A 24,387-nucleotide genomic window follows, 5' to 3' on the forward strand; every position below is an offset into this window, starting at 1 on the left:
CAGAGGATTCATTGGTGAGGAAGTGATATAATGCTAAACTTCTCCAAATTTGTTCTGATGAAGAAACAAACTTCTCTACATCATCTCAGTCAACTATTCCTTTAAAATAATTATTGTTTAAAACATAACTTTGTTTTGTGAAATGTTTGTTTTCTAATTCAATAGCATGTCTAAAGTGTCCAACTGCTCTTTGAGGCCACTTTATATATTAATGAAATTTCTCATTTTAATTAACATTCAAATTAATTAAACATGCATTAACTTAATGCTTAACCATTGTACTGATGTTTTAAGTTTTAATTGAAGTGAATGACATTTTATGTGATTCTATCTCCCTCACTTGATTTCCTTTCTGATTATTGCTGACTTCGGTTTGCCTGCATCTCTAAATTAGCATCTGAAAGAGCAATCGAAATGTGTTTGTGCCAACATTTCTGCACTGGCATGTAATGAGTTATTTAAATGAGAAAGAGTGTGGAAAAAGAGGTGATACTGTAAGTGCAGCCGGGCTATTCAACAAGGAAGTGTTACTTGAAAGGGGAAAGGCATAAGAATGTTTGAGAACTACATTTATTTTGAATTCATATAAAAACATCACATTTATTCAAATGTGTTTCCCTTGGATCTCTGTACAAACTTCATCGTCATCAAACACCTATGTAAAATAAATAGAAATACCATGAAATGACACATCTGCATTTCTCTTGTGTGTATATGTCACAAAAAGGTCATGCGTCAACAGTCCTGGAACAATAAATCACACCAATGTTATTTAGCAGTGGAAGTGAATTTCTTACAAAACCACATTTAAATCATTTAGATGGATGTACAGAATAGATTGCAGCATATCTATATATATATATCCTCTCTCCTTTTTGTTTCTGACAGCAGGTCTCTGGCAGCAGTTTCGGTTATGAATCTTTGGTACACAGAAATTAAAAAGGCCTCCGGTCTGAAGGCCACATTGATGTTTGTTCACTTCCTAGAATAGATTTAGTATGAGCTGAGAAAAAAACATTTCTAAATTCTACAGGAAATGGCTTTCATGAGTACATTAGATGGACAATAAGTTCTGTGAAAGTTCATTTGCACCAGCAGATAACTTGAGGTGTGCAATAAAAGGTAAAATCATTTGTTTGGATCAAGAAATGTTGCCATTTTCTGTACACAGGAAGTTGGTAAATTTTTTTAGGCATTACATCTGTAAAACTATCTGCAAAGGCAATGACGTTTTGTGCTCTTCACGGAGCCTCTCTGAATGTTTTAAGTCTATGCAGTAAGGTTCTTAGTTTCCGCCTGGTCCCTTCATGCTAGTGTCTTTGAGGGACTGGTGGGCGGCACCTGCGCTCAGATTACAGGCCGAAGGATCGCAGTAACCGGGTGGTCCGGCTGAACCAGGAGGTCCAGGAACGCCCGGCTGACCCGGGGTACCAGGTGGACCCCGTTCTCCATCACGCCCATCTTGACCGTATCCTGGTTTTCCAGGTTCACCTGCAAGACGGAAACAGGTCAGTCATCTTTCAAGCTCACTACATTTCCCATTAAAATCTCTCATTTAGATTGCAAAAGGCCAACGCTTAAGTTCATTCTCATTTGCATTTCCACATGGACAAAAACGGGATTGAAATTTGAGAGTCATGGAAGTCAAATAACCAATTTTCATGGTGTTTTTATATTACACATGAACTACCGCTATGGCTTTTTGCATTATATTTGTATTTTTTAGTATCTGTCCACATTTATTTCTTGTCGTTTAAGAAAAAGGAAAACACTTCAGTTCTCCTAAACATTTCCTTTAGTGTTATACTGAAGTCATACAGGTTTGAGATGACACGAAGGTGAGTAAATAAATACCAGAATTTGGGTGATTACTTTTTTAGCATACCTTTTTTATTTATTTATTTTTAATCTAACTGAATTATATGGATGCTTGTTTTTTGCTATAGAAATAAAGGCTTAAAAATATAAAGCTGAGAAACTGTATGACACCAGCACATGGCACTGCTGCAGATCTGTCGGTTACAAATAGAGCACTGGGTAACGACTGCAAGAAATCCTGTTTAATCAGACAGCTTCATTCGAATGACAGTAAGTGTCAGTGACACAGATACAAAGACAACAGAAGGCTTCATATACCTCCAATTCATCAGACATCTGACAGCTTCATTTAACACCAATTTAACTTTGCTTTCAAAAGTCTATTACCAGGATGGAGCTAAATATATCTCCAACATCATTTTAGAAATAAATTGAGTTGTTTCAGACTGAATTGGTTTGCAGATGATATTCATTAACACCCCTTCCATTTATGCAATAATACTATGATTTTCTTTGACAAGAGGAAGTAGGATATGAGACTGAGTCAGAACTGACCTGGTAGTCCAGGAGGTCCCGGCATGCCTTTGGGTCCCCGACTTGTAGGTCCCCTGTCCCCTCTGTCTCCCATCTCACCTGCAACACACACACACTAGTTCAGTACTAGAAATACTGATATGGCTGTGCCTATACACCCATGACTCTGGTTCAGGGGGTTCCAAACTTTATTTGTTAGCAGACCATCAAGTAAAATATTTACTTGAAGTACACCCTGAGATTTTAAGTTAATATTTTAAAAAAGGTAACTTCACACGCATATTTTCTGCATGCAGGGTTATTAAAACTTAAACTGAACCTAAAATAAATAAATTAAAAAAACCACTTTAAATGATTTAAAAATGATAAATGAAATGAAATTTAATAATAAAATAATATTACAGCTAGTTTGCAACATTTCTCATGATTTTGTTTAATTTATACTAAAATGACAAAGTAAAAAAAAAATACAAAGACACAATAAAATTACTAAAACTAACTGAAATGAAAATGGAAAATCTAAAAACAAACCGATTCAAAATATTAATAAAAACTATATTAGTTTCTGAATAATACTAAAATAACGCTGCTCTGATGTTAGTTAATGATCACATGCAAGTAAACAAGTACAAATATTTGATATTTTTTAGTAAGTGTTTTATTTGTATCTTATTTATTTTAAATTTACATTAAATTGAATTATTAGCTTTTCATCAAGTCATGAACTCCTATTTGTGATACCCTGCTCTAGTAAAGCAGTCTGAACTCACAGTCCCATAATGACTCACCTTTCGGCCCCTTGAGACCCAACATTCCCAGAGGCCCTTTGAGTCCCGGGAGCCCTCTTGCACCAGCATGCCCAGGGAAGCCGCTGTCACCTTGGGGTCCTGGAGGACCAGGGGGACCAGGTCTGCCTGGCAGTCCGACCGCTCCAGACTCTGGTCTCCTCAGACTGGCAGCCAACTGGGCCAGCTGCTCTGAAATGGCAAAGACCAAATGCGCTAATGAGTGTGAACAGCCCCCTGCTATTAGCACAGCTCATTTTTATTTCATTTATCCACTGATTTTGCAGTTGCACTCACTAATTAGAGTAACTGCACACCAACTGTTTTGTGTTTTGTCTATTGTGTTTCTGTACTAATGTAAGGGCGCCTCCTAGAGGACGATCCATCTTCCTGTTCTGTCTTCATGATTCCTTCACTTTACACTACACTTAAAGTGGCAGTGAAACAGAAGTAGCGACAGATCTTTTCTTCCATTATTATGATGTACATTTGTGGGTAATGGATTATCAAAAAAAAAAAAAAAATGCAGGCCAGGGACTTGGTTCTATGCATCGGTTGCTAATTGGATTTTAAAATGAAGGCATTGCACACCCAAATGGGGCAGATGAATGTGAGGTTACAGGGGTGGGGTTTAAGCGGATTATATGATTGGATAAATCCTGCATACATCACCAGAGAGAAATCTGTTGTTTCACTGGAAGATCCAGTTATGATATTTGAAAGAAACATTACGAGGTCAATTCATGCACGGACAAATTGTTCAAAATACGATCTAAAACATGCATTTAGAATATAAGGTGAATCTTCATTTATTTAATCTTAGTTTATGAGAAGTCCATGAAATGCTGAAATGTTATGAACAGTTGTTTAACATTAAAACAACCAATGAGAAAGTGCTTCACTGCTTACCTCATTCATGTGCTTTTTACAGCCTCAACGTTATTTGAAAATTATGCTACGTTATATATATATATTTCACACGGTACATTTGGAAACCCATGGTTGAGATTCCTTAAACATCTGAAATATGCAAAAGGGATATCTGCCATCATTTACTTAATGTGGTTCCAAACCTTTATGCCTGACTTTCCTTCTGTGTAACATAAAGGAAGATATTTTGAGCACTTGTAACCAAACAGTTTTGGTTATCATTGACGTCAATTGTATAGACCAAAAAAAAAAAACTTAACAAAATATATAAATTCATTAGTGTGGAAATGTCGCTACAGAGATCCACTATATTTGTGGTAAGTCATCTGATATATATCGTAAAATAATCTCTTTTTCATCCCAGTTACCTAGTTTGCAGTCACTGTTCTATTTATTTATTTATTTATTTCCTCAGTCATGTAAAGAACATGAACGTGTCGTGAAAGTTAATGTACAAAGTATTTCGAAACACTTGAAATTCGGCACACTGAGGACATCTGCCGTGTGCAAATAAAATGCTTTTATTAACACAAGTAATAAAACAATATGACATAAGCCTCGTTTCATGAAATTGCTTGACTTGTCGTTAAGCGCTCTGAAGCAATAAAAAATGAAAACAAATGATTCGTAAAGTTTTTTCCCCCCATCACTACTACAAATCGCATGAATAGGCCTAATTAATTATTAAGATTGTTCATGACTTGATTCTTTTGCCCTTAACATTATAGCACTGCAGTTATTTCATACTTAACACCTTCAGTACCTCAATTTAGGCTCAAATGTGTACCTTATGTATATCACTTTGGATCAATGCTGAATGTGTAAATGTAATGTAAATGTGTCAAACCAGGTGCAATACTAAAGAAGCCACATTTCTAACTTTTTATTGCACACATTGTAAGTTGCTTTATGTTTTTGGAAGTAAAATAAGACCCTAGACTAATTTTATTTTATTATAGCTCTAATATTTTGATGTGATTAAGCAGATAATTTGCCAGCTTTCAATATTCACTAAAAGCTGTGAACGCTGTTAAAGCCCACTCCTTTCATTTGTCCTCATTCATCCTTTGAATGGTGTTCTTGTACGTTTTCAATTTGCTATGGGAAATTGAGCATAAAGAAAGAGCATTGCTGCCGTTTTTACAACTTCCTTTTCCATTGTGTTAAGGGATAAAAGGGCAGACCGATTTATTCATGATGTAAAGAATCCAATCCCAGGCCCTGAGCCATTGAGCAAGAGCTAGGGTACAGTGAATTTCAACTTTCAGTCGGAAAACGTCCTGAAAATGTATGCAGCACAATGCTTGACTGAGCTTTTTCAGGGAGGGTTTGGCAGAGGAAAGCAGAGGCTGAAGGAGGAAACTCATCACCATGAGGCAAAAGTGCAGATCAGCTGAAACGAAAATGAATCTTTCAGTGAATGAAAAAGTCATGAGGGAATCGGCGGTGTGTGCTCCAGAGGACTTAGAGAGAGGCAGAACTGATGGCTAACTTTAGTAAAGTGTCTCTGCTCATCAGAGTAGAATCAAAAAGAATCTTTGAAACAAAACACAAATTTCCCTTCTATTCATCTAAGTCTTTCCTTCAGTGGTTCGTGCTTGTGTTGTTCTGCCTGGAAAGTTCAGATTCTCTGATGGCAAAGCGCAGCTCTGCATGCTTAAAAGGGAAATTACGTTTATTTCTGAAATGATAAAAATCTTTGCTTCCAGACTCACCCTGCATAACGCGCATGCACACTTGTCTGATGTGTTGATCACTTGGTTCTTTACCCTGTAAACACAGGAGGAGTTGTTTAGAAGAAAATCACAAATTCTGACTGTATTCTGATCATTTCATCTCATTTCAGACCACTAATTAGCTCTGCCTCAGAAAATAACAAAGAAAAAAATTGGAACTGGAATTAAGTGTTTTTTTTTTCATAACCGTAGACAGTCTTGGCTTATGAAGTGTAATTGCTAATCACTCTATCTTTGAAAGGTTGATAACATACCGCTGGTCCCTGGGTGCCACGAGGTCCTGGAGCTCCTCTGTTCCCCTGCATGCCACGTGGTCCAGAACTACCAGGAGGCCCCTCAATGCCAGGCTGCCCACGGGCACCCTCTGGTCCTCTATTACCTGGATCCCCCTGGTTACCAACCTGAGTTTACACCAGAGATGTAAGTATACACACATAGATGTAATACTAGTGTCTTCGTATAGTAAATAGTTTCAATACAGTGTCATATCTGAGGGCTAGATAAAGCCAAAGAATATTTTCATGGATATCTGAAATCAGAGCCAACCGCCTAATAGATTGTTGTCAAAAATTCATACATATTCAAGAAAGAATACTGATCAAAAACTCACTTCGCCTTTAGCTCCAAGTTGGCCAGGGTCACCCTAAGTGTAGAAACAGCAAGAGAATTAAAGTGCACTGCAATATCTCAAAAATCTCAGTGTACATTAGCTTACTGCATTCTTATTATATTTTTAGCTATGAAGTTCAGAGCTACTCACAACATCTCCCTTGTCTCCTGGTGTTCCCTCATCACCTTGAGCACCCTACAATAAAACACATCACCGTGAGGGAGATCAATTCATATGCACAAGTTCTGGTATTGTAAAGCGTCTTGAATGGATAGTTTTGGTTCTAAATTGAGTCTTTCTTACGTTCGTTTTTAAGGTATCCAATGCATTCAGTTTAGTTCTGCAGTGCAGTATCTGCTGATAATGTGAATCATGCTCTTACCTGTTCTCCCTTTGGTCCAGGTTCTCCTGCTTCACCCTGTGTAATATCACATTCAGAAATTCATTCCCTTGAATATTTAACTGAAAGTATGTGACTTGCAATAATGTATGTCTAGCATTTTACTCTTTCTATAAATCCTACATCTGTAAGAGGTGCTCAAGTTCTTTTTTTAAATGCATTAAGGAAATCATTGAGTCTAAAATGGTCCAATTTGATTTTCAAAAGCCTCATTGTACTTTCAAAGCTTTTTAAACTTTAAAACACCAATGGGAGCACATACTAATTGCAGTGCCTTAAAGGCTAGAAAAGTAGAACCCTCACTGTCTAATTGAGCAAGAACAGTGAATATAAAGAGGTTAGCTGTTTTTTAAAGATTTGTTTTGTAATAGTTACAGGGATATTTATGAAGCAGAACTCCAAGTACACTTTGCTGTTCCTTAATAAATATAAAAATAGGGATACAAACACCTATCAGATTTCCTGACTGCAACAAGTCAGGGTGCACAGGTTTTTAATCAGTTCACCAGGGAACAAAATCATGTTGAAAAAGTTAAGAGCAATTTAAAGAGATTGTTTTGGGATATTTTAAGATTACAAAAATCTCTTCAAATATGGTAGGCAGAGACATCCTCACCCTGTCTCCTTTTATTCCTGGCAGGCCTGGTGGTCCAGGAAGTCCAGGCAAGCCCAAGTCACCTTTAGGACCCTGAAAAGACAAACAATGTAAGATGAAATGAAGTCTGGGTCTGGGATTTATTGTAAAATTCTGGTTGATGTCTTTTTTATTCCTTCTTGCCCCACTGCAGGATTTCCAAATAGATGGGAAAGGTTCGAATACCTTTGTCAATAAAGAGCAAAGACTGCAGAATCCTTTAGTTCCCCTGCAAAAACACTCTCATGCATATTTAAAAAGAGAGTGCGGTCTGAGAAAAAGCAAGATCAGGACAAAGTGGCAAATGCTGATAAATTTGGTATGTGGATGTACACCAGTGTTTCCTGCACTGCTGATTTAATCTACAGTTACATATCTGTATGTTCAAAGTCATTCAATGGATGCATTTTTTTAATTGAATGTTTTTTATTATTATTCTACAGATCTGCCAAAACAGTGTTTTGTCATTATAAATGGTATTTTATTGTAAATCAATCAGTTAATCAAACAATCAATAAGTAACATTTCTAACAAATATATATATATATATATATATATATATATATATATATATATTTGTTAGAAATGTTACTTATTGATTGTTTTATTAACTGATTTATATATATAGACAGAAAATAACTAAGTATGCAGGATAATTCTATACAATTATATACATTATAACAGTTGAATATGTAGATATAAATCTGAATATATAGTTAAAATTGTAATATATAAATGTACATTTGAATACATGTTTGTTAATACTGCATTTCAAAGTTGTGTCATGAAATTATATTTCATGGTTTCTGCGATCCTTAAAAAGACTTAATTCCACAAATTAGGGCCTTAAGCAGAAAGTGTACAATTCAAGTTGTGGTATTAAATGTTGCATGAAAAAAAAAAACTTCCTCAGTATTTTTGTAATCTAAAGTTTTTTGTTACCAAATATCTAAACATCCTTAATCCAACATACCTTTCCCTGGGATGCAAATTGAACACATAAAGTCTTTTTTTTCTAAGAAATTAAACAATTGTTATTGGAAATGTTATGATATGAGCCCATTGGCAAATATTCATTCTTGTTGTATCATAAACTCTTAATTTTGATAAATTTCTCCTCCTGATTTAAGAATCTTTATACATTTGCACTGGAAAACAAGACACACACACACACACACACACACATATATATATATATATATATATATATATATATATATATATATATATATATATATATATATATATATATATATATATATATATATATATAAAACATGGGAATTACATCACTTTTTGCACTTTTTTGCAGTGTGGTCAGAAGGTACAGTTATTTCCATATTTCCATATTCCAGTGGTCAGTAGCAGAACTATTCAAGACTTAAGCTTTTTTTTTTCAGTAATGGAGATCTGTTGTATTTTCAAACTTTGAGCTGTTGCTAATAAAATATATTGTGTGTTCCATTCCATTTTCCTTTTTTTTTACTTCATAAAACCTGCTAAAACCCTGTATTTTTAATTAATATAAGGTAACAATTTGTTTACAATATTGACATAACCATGTTTAAATATTTAAAGTGTAATGGTGGGTGTTTGTGTGTGTAGATAAGTGTGTGCTCATGGGAATGGCAGGGGAACAGAGGGCTGTTTGAGAGACACTGCTGTGAGACATTCTTTTGACTGTTTACTCTTTACTGTGAAATCCCATTCAAGAGAGAGACTGCTGGCTCCAATCTCTTCCATGGGCCACAGCATGATGTTTCCCTTCTTACCCGCAGTGTCTGCGTTTCAGTACTATGAATATTTGCCTTGGTTTGACCCTCAAATTAGCATAATATAAAAGTCACAAATTCCCCTAAAAGACTATTAGTGAAAAGTGTTTTGAATTCACTGCGCACCAAACCGTCTAAATAAGTAAAAGCGATTGAGTTTAGTGGATGTCAAAATGACTTGCTTTCTCTTTGAACACAGGGATAATAGAATAATTTAAATGTAGTGCTGCCTATGACTTGTTTTGAACTTTGGGTTTGCTGCCAGCTTAGGAAAGAAAAATTGCAAATGAGATCTCTTTAAAGTCAGTAGTTTCTCTACACAGCACAAAATCATTTTCTTATTCAGTGTGTTTGTCTCATTTTCCAGTAACTAAATATCTAAACATCCTTAATACAAGATGAATTTACTTGACAAGCAAAACTGTGACATTTTTTCTTTTTCAGAAATAAATAAATAAATAAATAAATAAATGTAGAATATTTCAAACTTAAAACAAGAAACAACAATTTACCAATGATGCTAAAAAAAACAAAAAAACAAAAAAAAATCACTTTGCAGTCAAAATGAATGTAATTTATGGATGTTATGATATTTGTTTTGGACAAAAGGCAAAAAATACTGATTAAGATCGAATATTTTTGCATGTAGACAAAATGGTAAGACATATAATCCTGAAGTCTACTGCATTTTATTATTTCTGCACATAAAATTTGACATTTCAATCTGAATTCCTACATTTCTTATTAAACTCTTTTAGAAGCAAATCATCTGAACTATACTATCCACATTAATTGTATAGCCAGCAAATATTTGATATACTGTAATTTGTGCCTATTTTTATTTCTTTTTAAGGAGAAACATCTAAAACTGGGTGTTATGCTGAGCCTCAAAGAGAAACCTCTGAGCAACAAAGGCAACTTTAGAACCCCCGTCTCTCTACAGGAAAGGGCTTTTACTTTGTTCAGTAATTTGCATGATGAAAGTAAAGTACCGAAGATGCTTGCTTTAAAACCACAACCATATCATTATACAGATTATGCACTTACTCTGGCTCCTGGTTTTCCCAATGGCCCAGGTGGCCCCTGCTCTCCTCGGTCTCCCTAAACAGAAGGAAACTATCATCATTTGGGAAATATTCCTGGGTGAGTAAATACAGACACATCCAGCCTGTCCATTAGCTGTTAGTCATACTGTATTGGGTACTCACAGGTTGTCCAATAGGCCCAATGGGTCCAAATTCTCCTTGTTCTCCACGTTCACCCTGAACAGAGACATTTAGTGTCAGATAATCTATTCCTGCACACTAATGGAAAAGCCATTGGATGGTTTACTTACCGGTTTACCTACAGATCCCATAGTACCGATGAGGCCCGGCTGTCCTGCATTACCCTGTAATTGGAGCAAGTATATCATATAGTGTTCATAATAACCATCAGGCAGAGTAGGATTGTGTGTGACATAGTAGCTTAAAGCTTGAAAGTAGCTTAAAATAGCATCAAATCGAAAATTGCAAAAATAATAAGCCAGGGTTTCTGTTTTGGGCCACTGAAACAAACAATGCTGAAAGAGCCACAGTGTCACACATTTCAAAAAAGAAGAGGAAAAAAAAACTACTAGGGATGTGCAATACATTGCTATTATATCAGTTATTGGCTGATAATACAGATTTTTTTTATTTATTGTCAAATATTGATATTAGATATTTTGTTTTGCATGCTTATTCCCCTATTTTTTCATATACAATAAATTATCTTAAAATCTGTTGTTTTAATTACACTAATCTTTAAATCTTTTAATCTTTAAATCTTAAAAAAGCTAATATTTTTTATTATAAAATAACACTTAAATGTAATCCTTAACTTTAAATATAAAGACTGAGATGGGAGAAAACATCTTAAAATAAAAATAGCAGCTTCAGCTTTAACAGCCTGTGGTTCTGAGACATAAGGAAAATTATTTTTGCTTCATTGTCCTGATAAAACTTTTGTCAGTTCAGGGTGTTAAAAAACGTGATGACTTTTCACCGAGCACAGATAAATTTAGCAACATCTCTCACCTTCTCTCCACCTCCACCTTTTGGTCCTGGGCTTCCTGGTAAACCCTGCAGACATTAAATAAAAGTCACTAAATATCAAAATGCAGTTGTCAAGGCTACATCTCCTGAAGCCTTTTCTTTGTTCTGTTAGATCAAAGACAAATCCAAAGGGTGGATTTGAACAGTCTCAAAATTAATGATGATGTGAATTAGTCATGAAGACCTGACATCATGCTGGATAAAGTCAGAAGTGTTTTATAATCTTGCCCTGCCATGAAATGGAGCACAAATTTGAAATCGAAATAAATTATTGACATTTTTATCTGCTTAATAGCTTTAAAGGAGACATGAGATTGTAACAAAAAGTTCAGAATTCAATTATGTATGTCTGACGAGGATAAAATAAAAGTGACTCATTGTGTTGCATCCTGTAGGTGAAAGTTAGAATACACTACCATTTAAACTTAACTTTTTAAGGTTTTTGAAAGAAGGTACTTATGCTAACCAACTCTGCATTTATTGGATCAAAAATACAGTAATAAGGTGTAATATTTCAATCTAAAAAAAGCACACACACACAAAAAAAAACTTACTGAGCTCAAACCATTGAACATTTGCATACTGTATTTGAACTTTATTATTTCCTGGCAAATGTTTTTGACCTTCTTCACAGTCATTATGGCAGTTCTTATATTAAATGTATTTCTTTATTTCTACATTAAGACTTACAGGGAGTCCTTGAAGGCCAACTTCCCCAGGGCTTCCAGGTTTTCCGGCAGCACCCTGTAATAAGTTTTTAAAAAACGCCATTATTACCACTGTCACTCTTTTTACATGGCCATGTTTGAATGACGAAAGCCAGATTTTGCTGTACCTTGGCACCTGGCATGCCAGGGATTCCCTCACGTCCATCCACACCTGGCAAACCCTGGAGAAAGACACAGATTGGTGCTGTTTGGATGCATACAAGTAAGTCTTTAAGTAAATCCTTTTATCTACTCTGACAAAAAGTACCATACTGCCATATTTTTCATTTTGTTACCATCTGACACCATCACTTTACCATGGTACCAGCCACATTTTCACACATTTTCATTAAAGGAAGTGAAAGTTTATTTATATGGTGAACCACATACACTGTCTCCCTTTGACCCTGGAAGACCAGTGTTGCCTCTTGTCCCTGGAGGTCCCTGCAGAAAGAGATAATTTCATTAACTCTGATTAATATAAATCAATGCATATTACCATATAGCCAAATAGGGCATGTTCTTGGATCAACGTTGGTTGGATGTTGATCCTGGATCATGTCCTACTTGGCTTCTCAAAGGCTAATTTAATAAACAAAAACCTCTTATACTTCTACTGTGTGCAATTTTTGTTGTTATAATGATAGTTATACACATACCTGTTCGCCTTTAGGGCCAGTTTCTCCCATTAATCCTCTTTGGCCTCGATCCCCTTGATAAAAATAAGCACACACCACAGATATCTGCTAATATTGATTTGTTTATTTACACCCAAGGCAACTTCAAGTCATGCCCACTGCTGAAACGGACTGTCTCGAACAAAGCAGAACTTTCCTGTTTCATGATTGTTTACAGTTTTAGATTAGATTGGTTTCGTTTGAAGAACTTACCGTGGCTCCTGCAACACCCTGAGTTCCAGGGTCCCCATCAACACCTCGAGGCCCCTGTAAAAAATAGCAACATGTTATTTATTTTCAGATTTATTTATTTTCTGTGTTTTGTATTACATTTTTTTTCTCCGTTGTCAGCTTTTAATGCCAGTTGCAGTGCTGCAGCATACCATCTAATGCCATTCTAAGTTTCTTTTTTTGTAAGAAAAAAATTGATAGTTCTCCCAAAAATGAACATTTTGTCATCATGAGTTTCTTTCTTATGTTGAGAATAAAAGAAGAGATTTTGAAGAATGCTGGTAATCAAACAGTTGATGGTCCCTGTTGAGTTCCATAGTATTTTTTTCCCTTATATGGAAGTCAATGAGGGACCAACAACTGTTTGGTTCTTCAAAATTCTTCAAAATATCTTTATAAGAAACTCATGCCGGTTTGGAACAACATGAGGGTGAGTGACACAATTTTCATGTTTGGGTAAACTATTTCTTTAATTAGTAGCATTTTAAATCTATGAATAGTAAACCCATACAATATAAATGAGATTATACGTTTTAGTTTCTATAAATGCATTTACAAATGTAATCTTTCCTTTCCATGGAAATGGACAAAAATATTAATTTCTCATCTTGTATGCACTAGGCTGTATACAAATATTTGTCCAATCAAATGCTCTCTAGAATGAGAATGTCCCTCTCCCTGATGCCACATGCTTTTACTATGTTGTGAAATAAACTAAAGATAACTGAATATTTTAAAAAGAACAGGCAAAATATTATATTCCTCGACTGTTTATTTAATCCAAATCTTACCGTTTCTCCTTTGGAGCCAATCATACCAGTGGCACCTCGAATTCCCTGCGATCCCTGAGAGCACATAATCAAAACAAGACTTTAAAAGACCAGATCAACATATAGCTGCTGGATCAGTCATTTAGTGTAGATTGCTTAAATAAACAGGAAATGCACATACATTTGGGCCTTGAGCTCCGACCTCTCCAGGTGCCCCCTGATCTCCCTCCTCTCCCTAAAAAGAGAAAGAAAGCTATTTTAGACAATGAAATTGTAAATCCTCAAAATACACAATGACTAGATAGATAGGAGAAAGAAAGATAGATAGTCTACGCTTAGCGTAATACTGTAAAATGAACTGCAAAGTTTTGATTGAGGTAACTGATGTGTAAACGTGCTATATGGAGGACAATGTTTAGCGTAATACTGTAAAATGAAAATGTCATCACACTAACTTATTCTTACAATACTCAAATCTCAATTCTTCATGCCCCAGTGGAGTGTAATTCTTATACAGAACCTTAATAGACATCATTTAAATGCATCCTGCACCTTAATTCAGCCCAAACATCAGTCCTTAATTAAAAATGAAGCTTCGTAATAATATTGAAAATGTCACAGTTGGAGAAAAAATGTCTCAAATGCGATGTTTTCTCATTACAACAGACCGATTGCTTAATTCATATTCACATTCTCTCTGCAGAACTTCATGACAAATGCTGACCTCAAACACACGCATTCACACACACATACACACAAAACCCAGATGCTTCTTTTTCCTGCTTTGTAAAATTTATGAGACTTTTTGTAAATTTTGTAAAGTTCTTACCTTGTGTCCTTGTTTACCAGGCTCTCCAGCTTCTCCTTTCACCCCTTTATGACCCTGACAGTGGACAGGAGGACAGTTTATAAAATATATTATTTAAAAAATATATATTCAAAAGCATGGGCATTTATTTTTTATAAAATAATAATAATTTTGTATGTATATTAATTTATAAAATGTATATTTTATTTTATAATTTATTTTTTATTTACTTTAAATTTATATTAATTAATATCCATTACATTTTACTATATGTTGATTTATATCAGTTCCTTTTGAAATACTATCTACAGGAAAACTCACCTTCATTCCAGGCAAGCCAGGATGACCAGGAGCACCAGGTGGGCATGCGTTAGAGCACTTAACATCAGAAAAACAATTTAGAGTCATTTTATGTCACTCAGTCCAGCCATATCTAATAGTTGTCTTGGAGAACTTGACTAAAAACACATTGTTTATCACAACATATTTCAATGTGGATGTTGAAAACAATATGGCTTTCATATGGTTTGCAACAAAAGTTTTGATGGAGCACCTAGTAAAATTTCTTCTTACCAGTTCCATTGTTCCACCCAGCATCCCTGCAGCACCCTGTAAACAGATTCACTTTAGAACAGTTTGCACCCATTTTGAAGGAAATAAAGGGCAATTAGTTGAATTGGGACACCCTGTTGTTTCGTAATTGTAACTGCTGCTGCTCTACATGGTGTTCCTAATTAGTCTGTGTATACTGATGTCTCAGTCGTACATTCTAGAAAATGTACAGTTTTTACCTTATATTATCTACCTTATAATCTTGTACCTTAGTATCTAACATAAAAATGATCTGACTTTTTAAAATGACTTTTTGTTGGCATAGCATAATGAAGTCAGGATAATTCATGTTAAGTCATGATTCATATTTTTCTCTCCAAATGAAACGGATGAAAGGTCACTGCCCTTGTGTAACTCTTAAAACATCACATCAATACTCACACGGGGGCCTGTTGGTCCAAGGGGTCCCTGTGGCCCTCTCACTCCCATGGCTCCCTGTTATACAGAGAGAAACATTTTAATTGATATTTGAATGCAAGCATTTAGATTGCTCACTTTTTGAGTAAAATTACAAAATACCAAGTTTTTAAGAAATACTACAGTATGAGTTCACCATAAAATAAATAGCTAAATAAAATAAAACTAAGTTTTATACTAAACTTTTAAAGTTTTAAACTGAAACTTAAATATCTCAAAGCCTTGCCTAGCATGAGAGGAAGTACACTGAACTATTGAAGCAGCAGCTCCATGCCTTTACAATGAACTCTATTGTCGATTTTTGATGGACAGAGTGAGATTTGAACTGTAAAACTATACTATACTAAACTATACTATATCAGTAGAAACAAGTATAAAAAGAAAGCAAAAGAAAGATACTTGTTGCTGCTTGTTTACATTAACAAATGACAAGGAAAAACCCAGAGACCAATCAGAAGAGTCACTTACAGGGGGTCCCACTTTTCCCTGCTCACCCGGAAGTCCTCCTGGTCCTGGTGGTCCCTGTGCAAACAAGTATCAAATTTAAACCTTTGTTTCCACCACCCAAAGAAAACCCCACTCCACACACTGCTCTTTTAGTCATCATATAAAAACAAAAGCCACTTACAATTGGTCCATCAGGTCCAACACCCTAAAAAGACAGAGAAGGATTATGTAATTATACATTGTTTTCCCATTTCTGAGTTATGTTTATGCAAAAAGAATTTATATATATGTAAAACATAAATTTCTTTTGATTAACTGTATTCATTAGCAGCTGTCAGCATTAAGGCAAAGATGCAGTGCTTTGTGTACAGATCAGCTTTAAGCCTGTTTACAACTACTTATCTGCTCAGTTGTGTTTTTATTAAATACAAGGGCTTCAAAGATGTCGAAAGATGGCAAGATTAGGCTTACCACCCCTCCTCTGGGTCCAGGTTTGCCAGGTTCTCCCTGTTTCGATTACACAAAGTCACGTTTTAGACTTAAACATCATTTAATTATGCATAATTTAATTTTATATACCGTATAAATGTGTGTCCCAAATCACACTATTCTATGCTGTTTTTAGTATAAAAAGTGTGATTAGTGTGACAAAAAGAAAAAGTACACTTCAATGTAACAATGATGCACTTAATTAACCAAAACTAAGTGTGAAACATTGGACACTTAATGCACTCGCATCTTTAATTACGTACTGGAGGGGGTGGAGCTATCAGACTCTGATGTTGTATGACAAAATAACCTTATACATTCACACACTAGACAGTTGAGTACAAAGTACATATTGCATAATTTGGGACACAACTTATATATGCAAATACTGTTCTGAAAGTCACAGAAAATCACATTGCTGCACAATTCCTGTTATGAAAGTCACACACTGTAAAGCCAGAGAATTTTCACAGTCAGAGTTAGGTAGGATGCTTGAGCATCGTTAAGTGATTGAATCTGACTTCTGGCTGCACAGATCAGTGAGCACACAGACAGGATTAGGATCTTGTGGTCATGGGAAAATACTTATAATTCCCTCTGCAAGGCCAGTCAGTAGTACACTGATTTGAGCTCTGGTCCCTACTGAAGCAGAAAACTGAGAAGCTCATTAGTTGCTCACCTTTTGTCCTGGTAGGCCATCGAGGCCTAGTTCTCCTATGGGGCCAGTCAATCCCTGAAGAACACAGAGGGGAAATATTACATGATTACCTCTTACAACAGCAAACGAGGACAGACTTTAATTGAAAAGGATGTTTTAGGGGAGGGTTTGCTGCATGAAACTTTGTTTAGTCACTTTGCAAGCTGAAGTTTCGAACATTAACCAACCAATGACTACTCAATTAGCCACAGAATTTGATGCCAAAACAAAAACACCTGTCATTCAGCACCTTTAGAAGACCTTCCGTCTCAAACCAGTGTGGATATTTTCTTGACCCCTAGTTCCATTTTCACAGGGAATCCACTTTAATTAAGTCCAGGCTTCGGGTGTCCATGCTTAAACAAAAACCCTGTTGTCTGTTGGACTTTGCTTCAGTCCAGCATGAGAAATTCCCTGCATTTTTTTTTTTAACCGTCTAAGAGTGCTGCCCACCATTGACTGAACTCTGCAAAACTGAGGTTTTGTTTTCTCATAGAAGGCTATGTCAGTTTTAACGTTATGAAGAGAATCCAAAAGATGTTTTAATGTGTTTCCTTACATCAGCTCCAGGTAGTCCAGGAAGTCCAGCAGAACCTGGTTTTCCAAGATCTCCATCAGGACCCTTTGGTTTCAAATGACAGTGTGTAAGATGCAACAATATCCTAAATGTAGCAAATTATAATATCAATGCATGACACAAGAACACTGATATTTACAGCAGAACCATCTTCACCGGGGTCACCTCTCTCGCCCTGCAAGAAAAACATGTTCCATAATGTTTTGGTCACTGAATTGCTTTATATTTTAAATTATATTCACATTTGTGAAATTCAACTCACATCAATACCGTCTACTCCAGGCACACCGGGAGGACCAGGAGGGCCGGCTCCAGCCCTCTGTTCAAAAATAGTAAGTAAACAATGCTGTCATATTCCTACAGTGAGGTCACATGTTTTATATGCATTAATACAACATTCATGCAATATGAAAACTAAAATGTAAAAATATACTACAAATCATTTTTAAGTTTAAGCATGCAAAAAAGTTTTAGAAAACAGTTCAAACACCTGCCGTACAACAGGTGTGCATTTGCATCTTACAACATATGGACCATACAGATGCAAAAATGCAGTGCAGCCTATAATATCTTACAGCATTTGTGATTCTATTTATGAATGCATATAGTTTCTTTCTCTTACATATGCTAAAAAAAAGCGCTCACCTGAAACTCTGCCTCGGATATCTAAAAGAAAAAGAACAAAGAATGGTTGCATTTACCTGTGCCGTGCAAATGATGGTTATCTCCAACAAAATCAGTAAAAAGGGCCCGTGCACTCCTGCAGCGCGAGCCATAATTTCCCCGAAGACACAAAAGCCCCTGTTTTCTGGGATCAGTTGGGTTGACAGACCCCCCGACCAAGAAACCCAACTAAATCCGCTTTCAACTATCTGAACTCAAGGGAGACCATAACCACAGAGCGCTCATACATATGCATGAGGTGGTTTGTTCTGGGTCTGTGATTGGAGGACAGTGGCACAGTGAGAGGAGGAGTCCGGCAGACATTCGAATAGACGGCGGGAAATTTTACTAGACGGTGACATTTGACCTCTGTTAACAAACATTAACTGGTCTTTGGGAGACAGAGTGGGAATGCTGGAAAATAGTAGAGCTGTACCATTACATTCCAGTTTTTGGGTTTTAGTTTCTTAGATTAAAATTGTGATGTTAGACATGTCTCACCTCTCTCTTTGCAGGAAGGTCGCTGCATGTGTCTCTCTGCGGGATGTTTAATAAGTCGCAGTGGATCAGCATTGACTGCAGCTCAAACTGAAACAACAGACAAACAACCATCAAAAAGCATCATGATAATGTGAGCCTGTGGGGTGTATTGGCTCGTTTATCATTGACTTATGTTCAAAAATGTGTAATGTTCAAAAAGAGATTGATTAGTTTTTTTGTTAAAAAAGAATGTTTTTGTGCTGCTCTTTTAGTTGAAAATTATTTTTGCAGAACAATGAATTTAAATGAGTTTTCTTGTTGATGGTAGTGGTAGATTGAGCTCATATGTGAATATATCATTCAGTGACACTTAATTTAAAAGCTACACAAAAGTTACTGCGATCATTACTTTACGGAAGACACAAACCTCATGCCTGTCAATATAAATATACACGCTAAGTTTTTTACACTACTTGTTAAAAGTTTGTGGTCAGAAAGTTTTTTTTTTTTTTTTTTGAAAGAAATTAATACTTTCATTCAGCAAGGAAGAACTAAATTGATCAGAAGTGGCAGTAAAAACATTTCTTACAAAACTTTTTATTTCACAAATAAATGCTGTTCTCTTAATCTTCCTGTTTATCAAAGAATCCTCAAGAAAAAAAATGTATCATGGTTTCTACAAAAATATTAAGCTGCAAATCTGTTTTCAAAATAGATAATAAGAAGAAATTAGAAGGATTTCTGAAGGATCATATGTCACTGAAGACTGGTGTAATCAATGGCTGCTGAAAATTCAGCTTTGCCAGCATAGGAATATGGAATAAGGATAATAGGATAATAAGGAATATTTCACAATAATACTGCTTTTACTATATTTTAGATAAAATGCAGCCTTGGTGGAAGTCTTTATTCTTTTAAAAAACACAGTTTGAATGGCAGTGTACATACTTAATGTTGATAATATAATATGCTTTAATGCACCAGTTCCCCACAAACTTGAAAATTATAACTTATGAAGTTTCTAAACAGCTACATAAATAGTTCTGCAGACATATAGAGCAAAATGTATATTTATACAAAAATTGACATTTAAGACTTTATGATTTGATTGATTTTATGACATACAGATTCTTATTAGGCTAAAAGAAAGAGAAGTGCAGATGTTTGGTTTCCATCTAACTCAATGAATTCAAATTATATTGCTGCGAGGAAAAATTCTGACAGCAGGTCAGCTGTCCGACTAGAACCTCACTGCTAAAATTCCCACCTATCTGCTGAAATGTATTTGGCAAAATCCAAATCCATTTAAAGAGACAGTCTGCTGCTGAGCCTTCAAACTGCCTCCAAACTCCAAAATCATTGTGACCTCAAGAAGAAAATGTACTTATAACATGTTGTTTTGGACATAATGTATATTTTAAAGGGCTTTGAGGAACATTTAATTATCAGGGTGTTAAAACAGTAATTGAAGGCCTTATGGAAACACATAAATAGACTTGTAAATGTGTAAATATGGATAAGAAAGAAAAGTTTACCGGCACAGCTATTGCTGAATTGTCCTTCAGTTTTCCAATATGCGTAAATCCATCTAGGTTTACTTGTCCTCTGGGTGCCAGCTGCTGTGAATCTGTTGCTGTACAGTCAGTTATCAGGCTCACAGAAGCTTTTTTGACAAGCAATACAATCTTGTGCCACTGAGAATTGAAGAGGAGGGTTTGGTAAGGGAATAAAGCCGTCATCTGTCTGTTCTCTTGGGTTCTGTAGGAGAACTCTACAGACAGGGCCTCCCCGTTGAGTCTGACTGCAAGCTGTTCGTTTCCATTCAGATCTTGCATTTGCCACAAATTCCAAATCTTACTCTGTGTATTTCCACTCATTCGATAGGTTGCAGAAAATGCATATTCCTCAGGCAGCCCCATGGGAAATGCAGATCTGATTGAAGGAACAATATCAAGACTAAATTAGACCAGATTACGAACAGAAATGATATCTGGACTTATCCGACTATACTGATTGAAGTCAATAACATATTTTACAATATTTAGATGACATGGAAACATACTAAGCTGAACATTATTAGCATGGTTACTATCTACAAAAAAGACATTGTAGTGGTTATAATGGAACTGTAATGGTATCAGATGGAAATATCACACCATGGCACTGAATGATTATTGTAATCATGTACCATAGTATTTATGTCTCAGTCTTCAAAAAATTTTAAATTTGAAAAATACTGCTGCAATTGTTCCATGGAATGATGCAATATTTTTGTATTGGTTTGTTATCAATTCATTTAAAATATAATAATAATAATAATTATGCCAGTAATTTCGTTTTCTAATTCAGCACCATGGACAGAGGAAGTTCCATCAATGACCAGTAGATGTCACCACATGTCAACAGTACAAGTCATTTTCAAGCGTTGCCCTGGTTACTGGGTTAGAGATTTTCTGATAAGGGAGAAATTGCAAACACAAGTATGTATCACTGGGGAAAGCAATAGAACAGTGGCCCTCAATCAGGGGCCCAAGGCCCACTAGGGGGCCTCAGCACACTTCCACAGAAGCCACAAGATGGCTTAAAATTATTTAAAGACAACACCAGATTTAAAATAAGCTAACACAACTAAAATTAAAATATGAACTGGAATCATAGTTCTTAATTAAAATTTTTGCAGTAACAACAGCCATTTTTAAGCTCCAGGGTTCATATGATCTTGGAAAACCTGGATATGAGGGAATTTAAAAATGTTGGTTTGTAGACCATGAAAAGTAATTGACATGAATGACATGACACTGCCAAGTCATTAAATTATTTTATAATGAACATATATTTTTTTTAAGTATTTATATAGATGTAGTCAAGCTCTAAAATATTTTATTAGGAAAAAAATTGCTATGTGTGAGTAAATAATAATGTTATCACAGTCTAGAAAAGTCATGTAAAGTCGTTGGTAATAAAAACTGTAAACCATGCAGGACATTTATTGGAATTATGGAATTTAATTATTTAAATTACTTATAATCTTTAAATCTTTTAATATAATTATTTTACTCTATTGCCACTCCAATGAGGAGCCCTGGAGCTAAAAAGGTTGTGAACCACACTGAACCATCAGTTTGGTAAGTCTTATAAGCTACTCTGGCTGCAGGATTTTTTTTTTTTTTTTTTTTTTTTTCTATTTACTATTCCATGTCTACGACAACAGTTCTATTTCTCAAATTTAATTAGCAAGGCAGGTGTTCAAAGAGTGCTGATATAATGTCTGTGAGTGAGTAATCATTTGCTCATCCATTCAACATCACTTATTAATTCAGGAAAGCAATTGTAACACACATTGATTATTCTTTGACTTTGATTGTAGTGTAACTGGCAGTATTGTATATAAATGAACTTCTTGTCCTTTGAACTATTGTAAGAAAATAAATCACACTCGCAGTCACACTTAAAGCTTTTCCTTAAATTAATCAAACCTTTTGCAATATTTACTTGGCTTTTCTTATAAAGCAAATATATTCTTGGAAGCAGACTCCAAATATAGCTCTATCTAAAATGAATATGTCATGCAAACACTACTGTCACCACAAAAAAGCAGTTTAACATCTCCATAACTGGTCACTATTCAGGTAAAACAGCTTGTAGTTTCCCTTTTGGGATATCTCACTGTTCTTGAGCATAAGCTTTAGTCTCCCTTAGGAGGAGGGTCTCTGTCAAAGTTGTTTACCTGGTGTTTATCCTGAAGTTGAACTCGGGGCCAATCATATATGCAACATGCTGAGATGTCGTTCCGGGCACCTTCTTCACCGTCCCTCTCCTGGCCAACTCGGCAATGTTGAACTGAGTCATTATGTAAAATCCTATGGGATATTAGAGAAACTCAAGTTAAAGAACAACATAGTTAGTCCAAATGTATGTACTGTTTTTAAGATGTTTACCTGGAAATTGGCCATTCCCATCTTTAGTTTGAGGACACAGAGTTTGGTGCGTCTGCAGGTGACTCATACTGGAAAATGGCATGACTTTGAAAAAATTGCATTATTGTTAAATAGCAAATGAGACCTTTATTGCTTTGCTCAGTCTTTCCTTTTGTTTCTTTACTCCTCCTCCCTGTGTTTGTGAGTTTGATGAACACACTTTGCTTGTGGGAGACCTTTGTTGACTGTGTGAGCTACACAATCACACTGTGTTTGAAAAGCTGAGCCACCTTGTCTCCTTTGAGTTCAAGCATTTTATTGTTTCCCCAAGTCTGGCTAAAATCTTAATGCTCTGAATTCTTATTTTAAACCAAACCAGAAACCCACCAAAATCACTTATAGTTCTAAATCATTAATCTTGAAGGTACTCACTGTGTGCATGAAGACCAGTGCAGAAGCATTGTTTGATCACATTACACAAAAGGTAGAGACAAACTTCCCTAGAAAATAAAAGTATATGAATTCTTTGTGAATGAACAATACATATTTTTAGTATGCATCAAATATATAAACATAATGTAAATAAATTTGTGCATTTAGGTATCCAATTATAATTAAAGTTAATTGAATGAACCTCTTTAAATATCCAATACATACAAAAATGAAGAAGCATGTTATGCATTACCTCCACATCATTTTTCCGAATTCCCACAGATGTTGGTCTCACACAGGAGGCATCTGATCTGAGGAGCCCACCCAGATGTCACCAATCCAACTAACTGAACATGATCTGCTGCTGTCCAGTGAGGAGAGGAACAGCTGACAACCCCAAACATGATGCTGCTACTCATTAGTCCTGGAGGAGGGAACTGGTCATTTAGTTCCTTTAATGAAAATCAAAGGTAAAGTGTGACATCTTGGACTTTAAGAATTATTGATGAACATCTAATGGTTGAGACAAGATTAGAATTTTGAATTTTAATTGTGAAAACCCAGTTGACAATTAATTGCTTTAAAACACAGCAGTTCCCTTGGTAACATCCAGGGCGAATACAATGTCACAGATGAGGATGGAAAATTTTCATGTTGGTCTAGTTTCACAAATTGCCTGCAGAGGTACACAAATGGACGCCACACCTGACTGGCTGTTTGTGTTATATTATCCAGTAAATGTTGTGTCTTCATTTGGTTAGGAACACTACATTGCAATGACAATAAATACTTTAAATAATATGCATAATTGATGACTTGCAAAATAGGAGATCTGTGCAATAATTTATGAACACAAAATTAAATATTAATTTTGCACTGGGTTCCATATTTTGCTCTGGCATCCAAAGAACATCTTTTACAGAATACATAACTGCAAGTTTGCCTACAAGTGTTGCTGGTAATTGCCACCACAGACTTTAACAATACACACTAGAAGGATCAAAATTCGACAGGATTTGCTCTGTTTCAGCATTTCAAATTAAACCTGACTGTGCTTACAGAAATGTTCTTATTGCATTAACCAGAGAGAGAGAGAGAGAGAGAGAGAGAGAGAGAGAGAGAGTCATATGGCAGCACATATGGTGTACCCACAGGCTCCTTCAAGAACT

General features: G+C 35.5%; 1 protein-coding gene across 2 annotated transcripts; it reads right to left on the bottom strand.

Moving 5' to 3' along the window:
* Nucleotides 1–554: 554 nt before the first annotated feature.
* LOC109101235 (collagen alpha-1(IX) chain-like) lies at nucleotides 555–23,622 on the bottom strand. Of its 2 annotated transcripts, XM_042737397.1 has the most exons (38): nucleotides 23,472–23,622; nucleotides 23,219–23,286; nucleotides 22,808–22,891; nucleotides 22,597–22,729; nucleotides 20,405–20,801; nucleotides 18,891–18,977; nucleotides 18,372–18,392; nucleotides 17,989–18,045; nucleotides 17,866–17,901; nucleotides 17,709–17,771; nucleotides 17,132–17,185; nucleotides 16,435–16,470; nucleotides 16,145–16,168; nucleotides 15,985–16,038; nucleotides 15,481–15,534; nucleotides 15,061–15,096; nucleotides 14,809–14,865; nucleotides 14,509–14,562; nucleotides 13,861–13,914; nucleotides 13,701–13,754; nucleotides 12,892–12,945; nucleotides 12,661–12,714; nucleotides 12,392–12,445; nucleotides 12,130–12,183; nucleotides 11,985–12,038; nucleotides 11,277–11,321; nucleotides 10,556–10,609; nucleotides 10,428–10,481; nucleotides 10,267–10,320; nucleotides 7,430–7,501; nucleotides 6,796–6,831; nucleotides 6,564–6,608; nucleotides 6,414–6,446; nucleotides 6,058–6,204; nucleotides 5,783–5,837; nucleotides 3,141–3,329; nucleotides 2,374–2,451; nucleotides 555–1,491 (listed from the first exon to the last, which is right to left on the bottom strand). In XM_042737397.1, the coding sequence occupies exons 1-38, from the start codon at nucleotides 23,480–23,482 to the stop codon at nucleotides 1,286–1,288; spliced, it is 2,772 nt and encodes a 923-aa protein (XP_042593331.1). In that variant the 5' UTR covers nucleotides 23,483–23,622; the 3' UTR covers nucleotides 555–1,285. The 2 variants fall into 2 exon arrangements, with proteins under 2 accessions (XP_042593331.1, XP_042593332.1); XM_042737398.1 differs by lacking the exons at nucleotides 18,372–18,392; nucleotides 18,891–18,977; nucleotides 20,405–20,801; ... (2 more) ...; nucleotides 23,219–23,286; nucleotides 23,472–23,622 and adding an exon at nucleotides 18,428–18,608.
* Between the last annotated feature and the right edge of the window lie 765 nt (nucleotides 23,623–24,387).

Source organism: Cyprinus carpio, chromosome B13, assembly GCF_018340385.1.
Source record: "Cyprinus carpio isolate SPL01 chromosome B13, ASM1834038v1, whole genome shotgun sequence".
In the NCBI taxonomy this organism is placed as follows: Eukaryota; Metazoa; Chordata; class Actinopteri; order Cypriniformes; family Cyprinidae; genus Cyprinus; species Cyprinus carpio.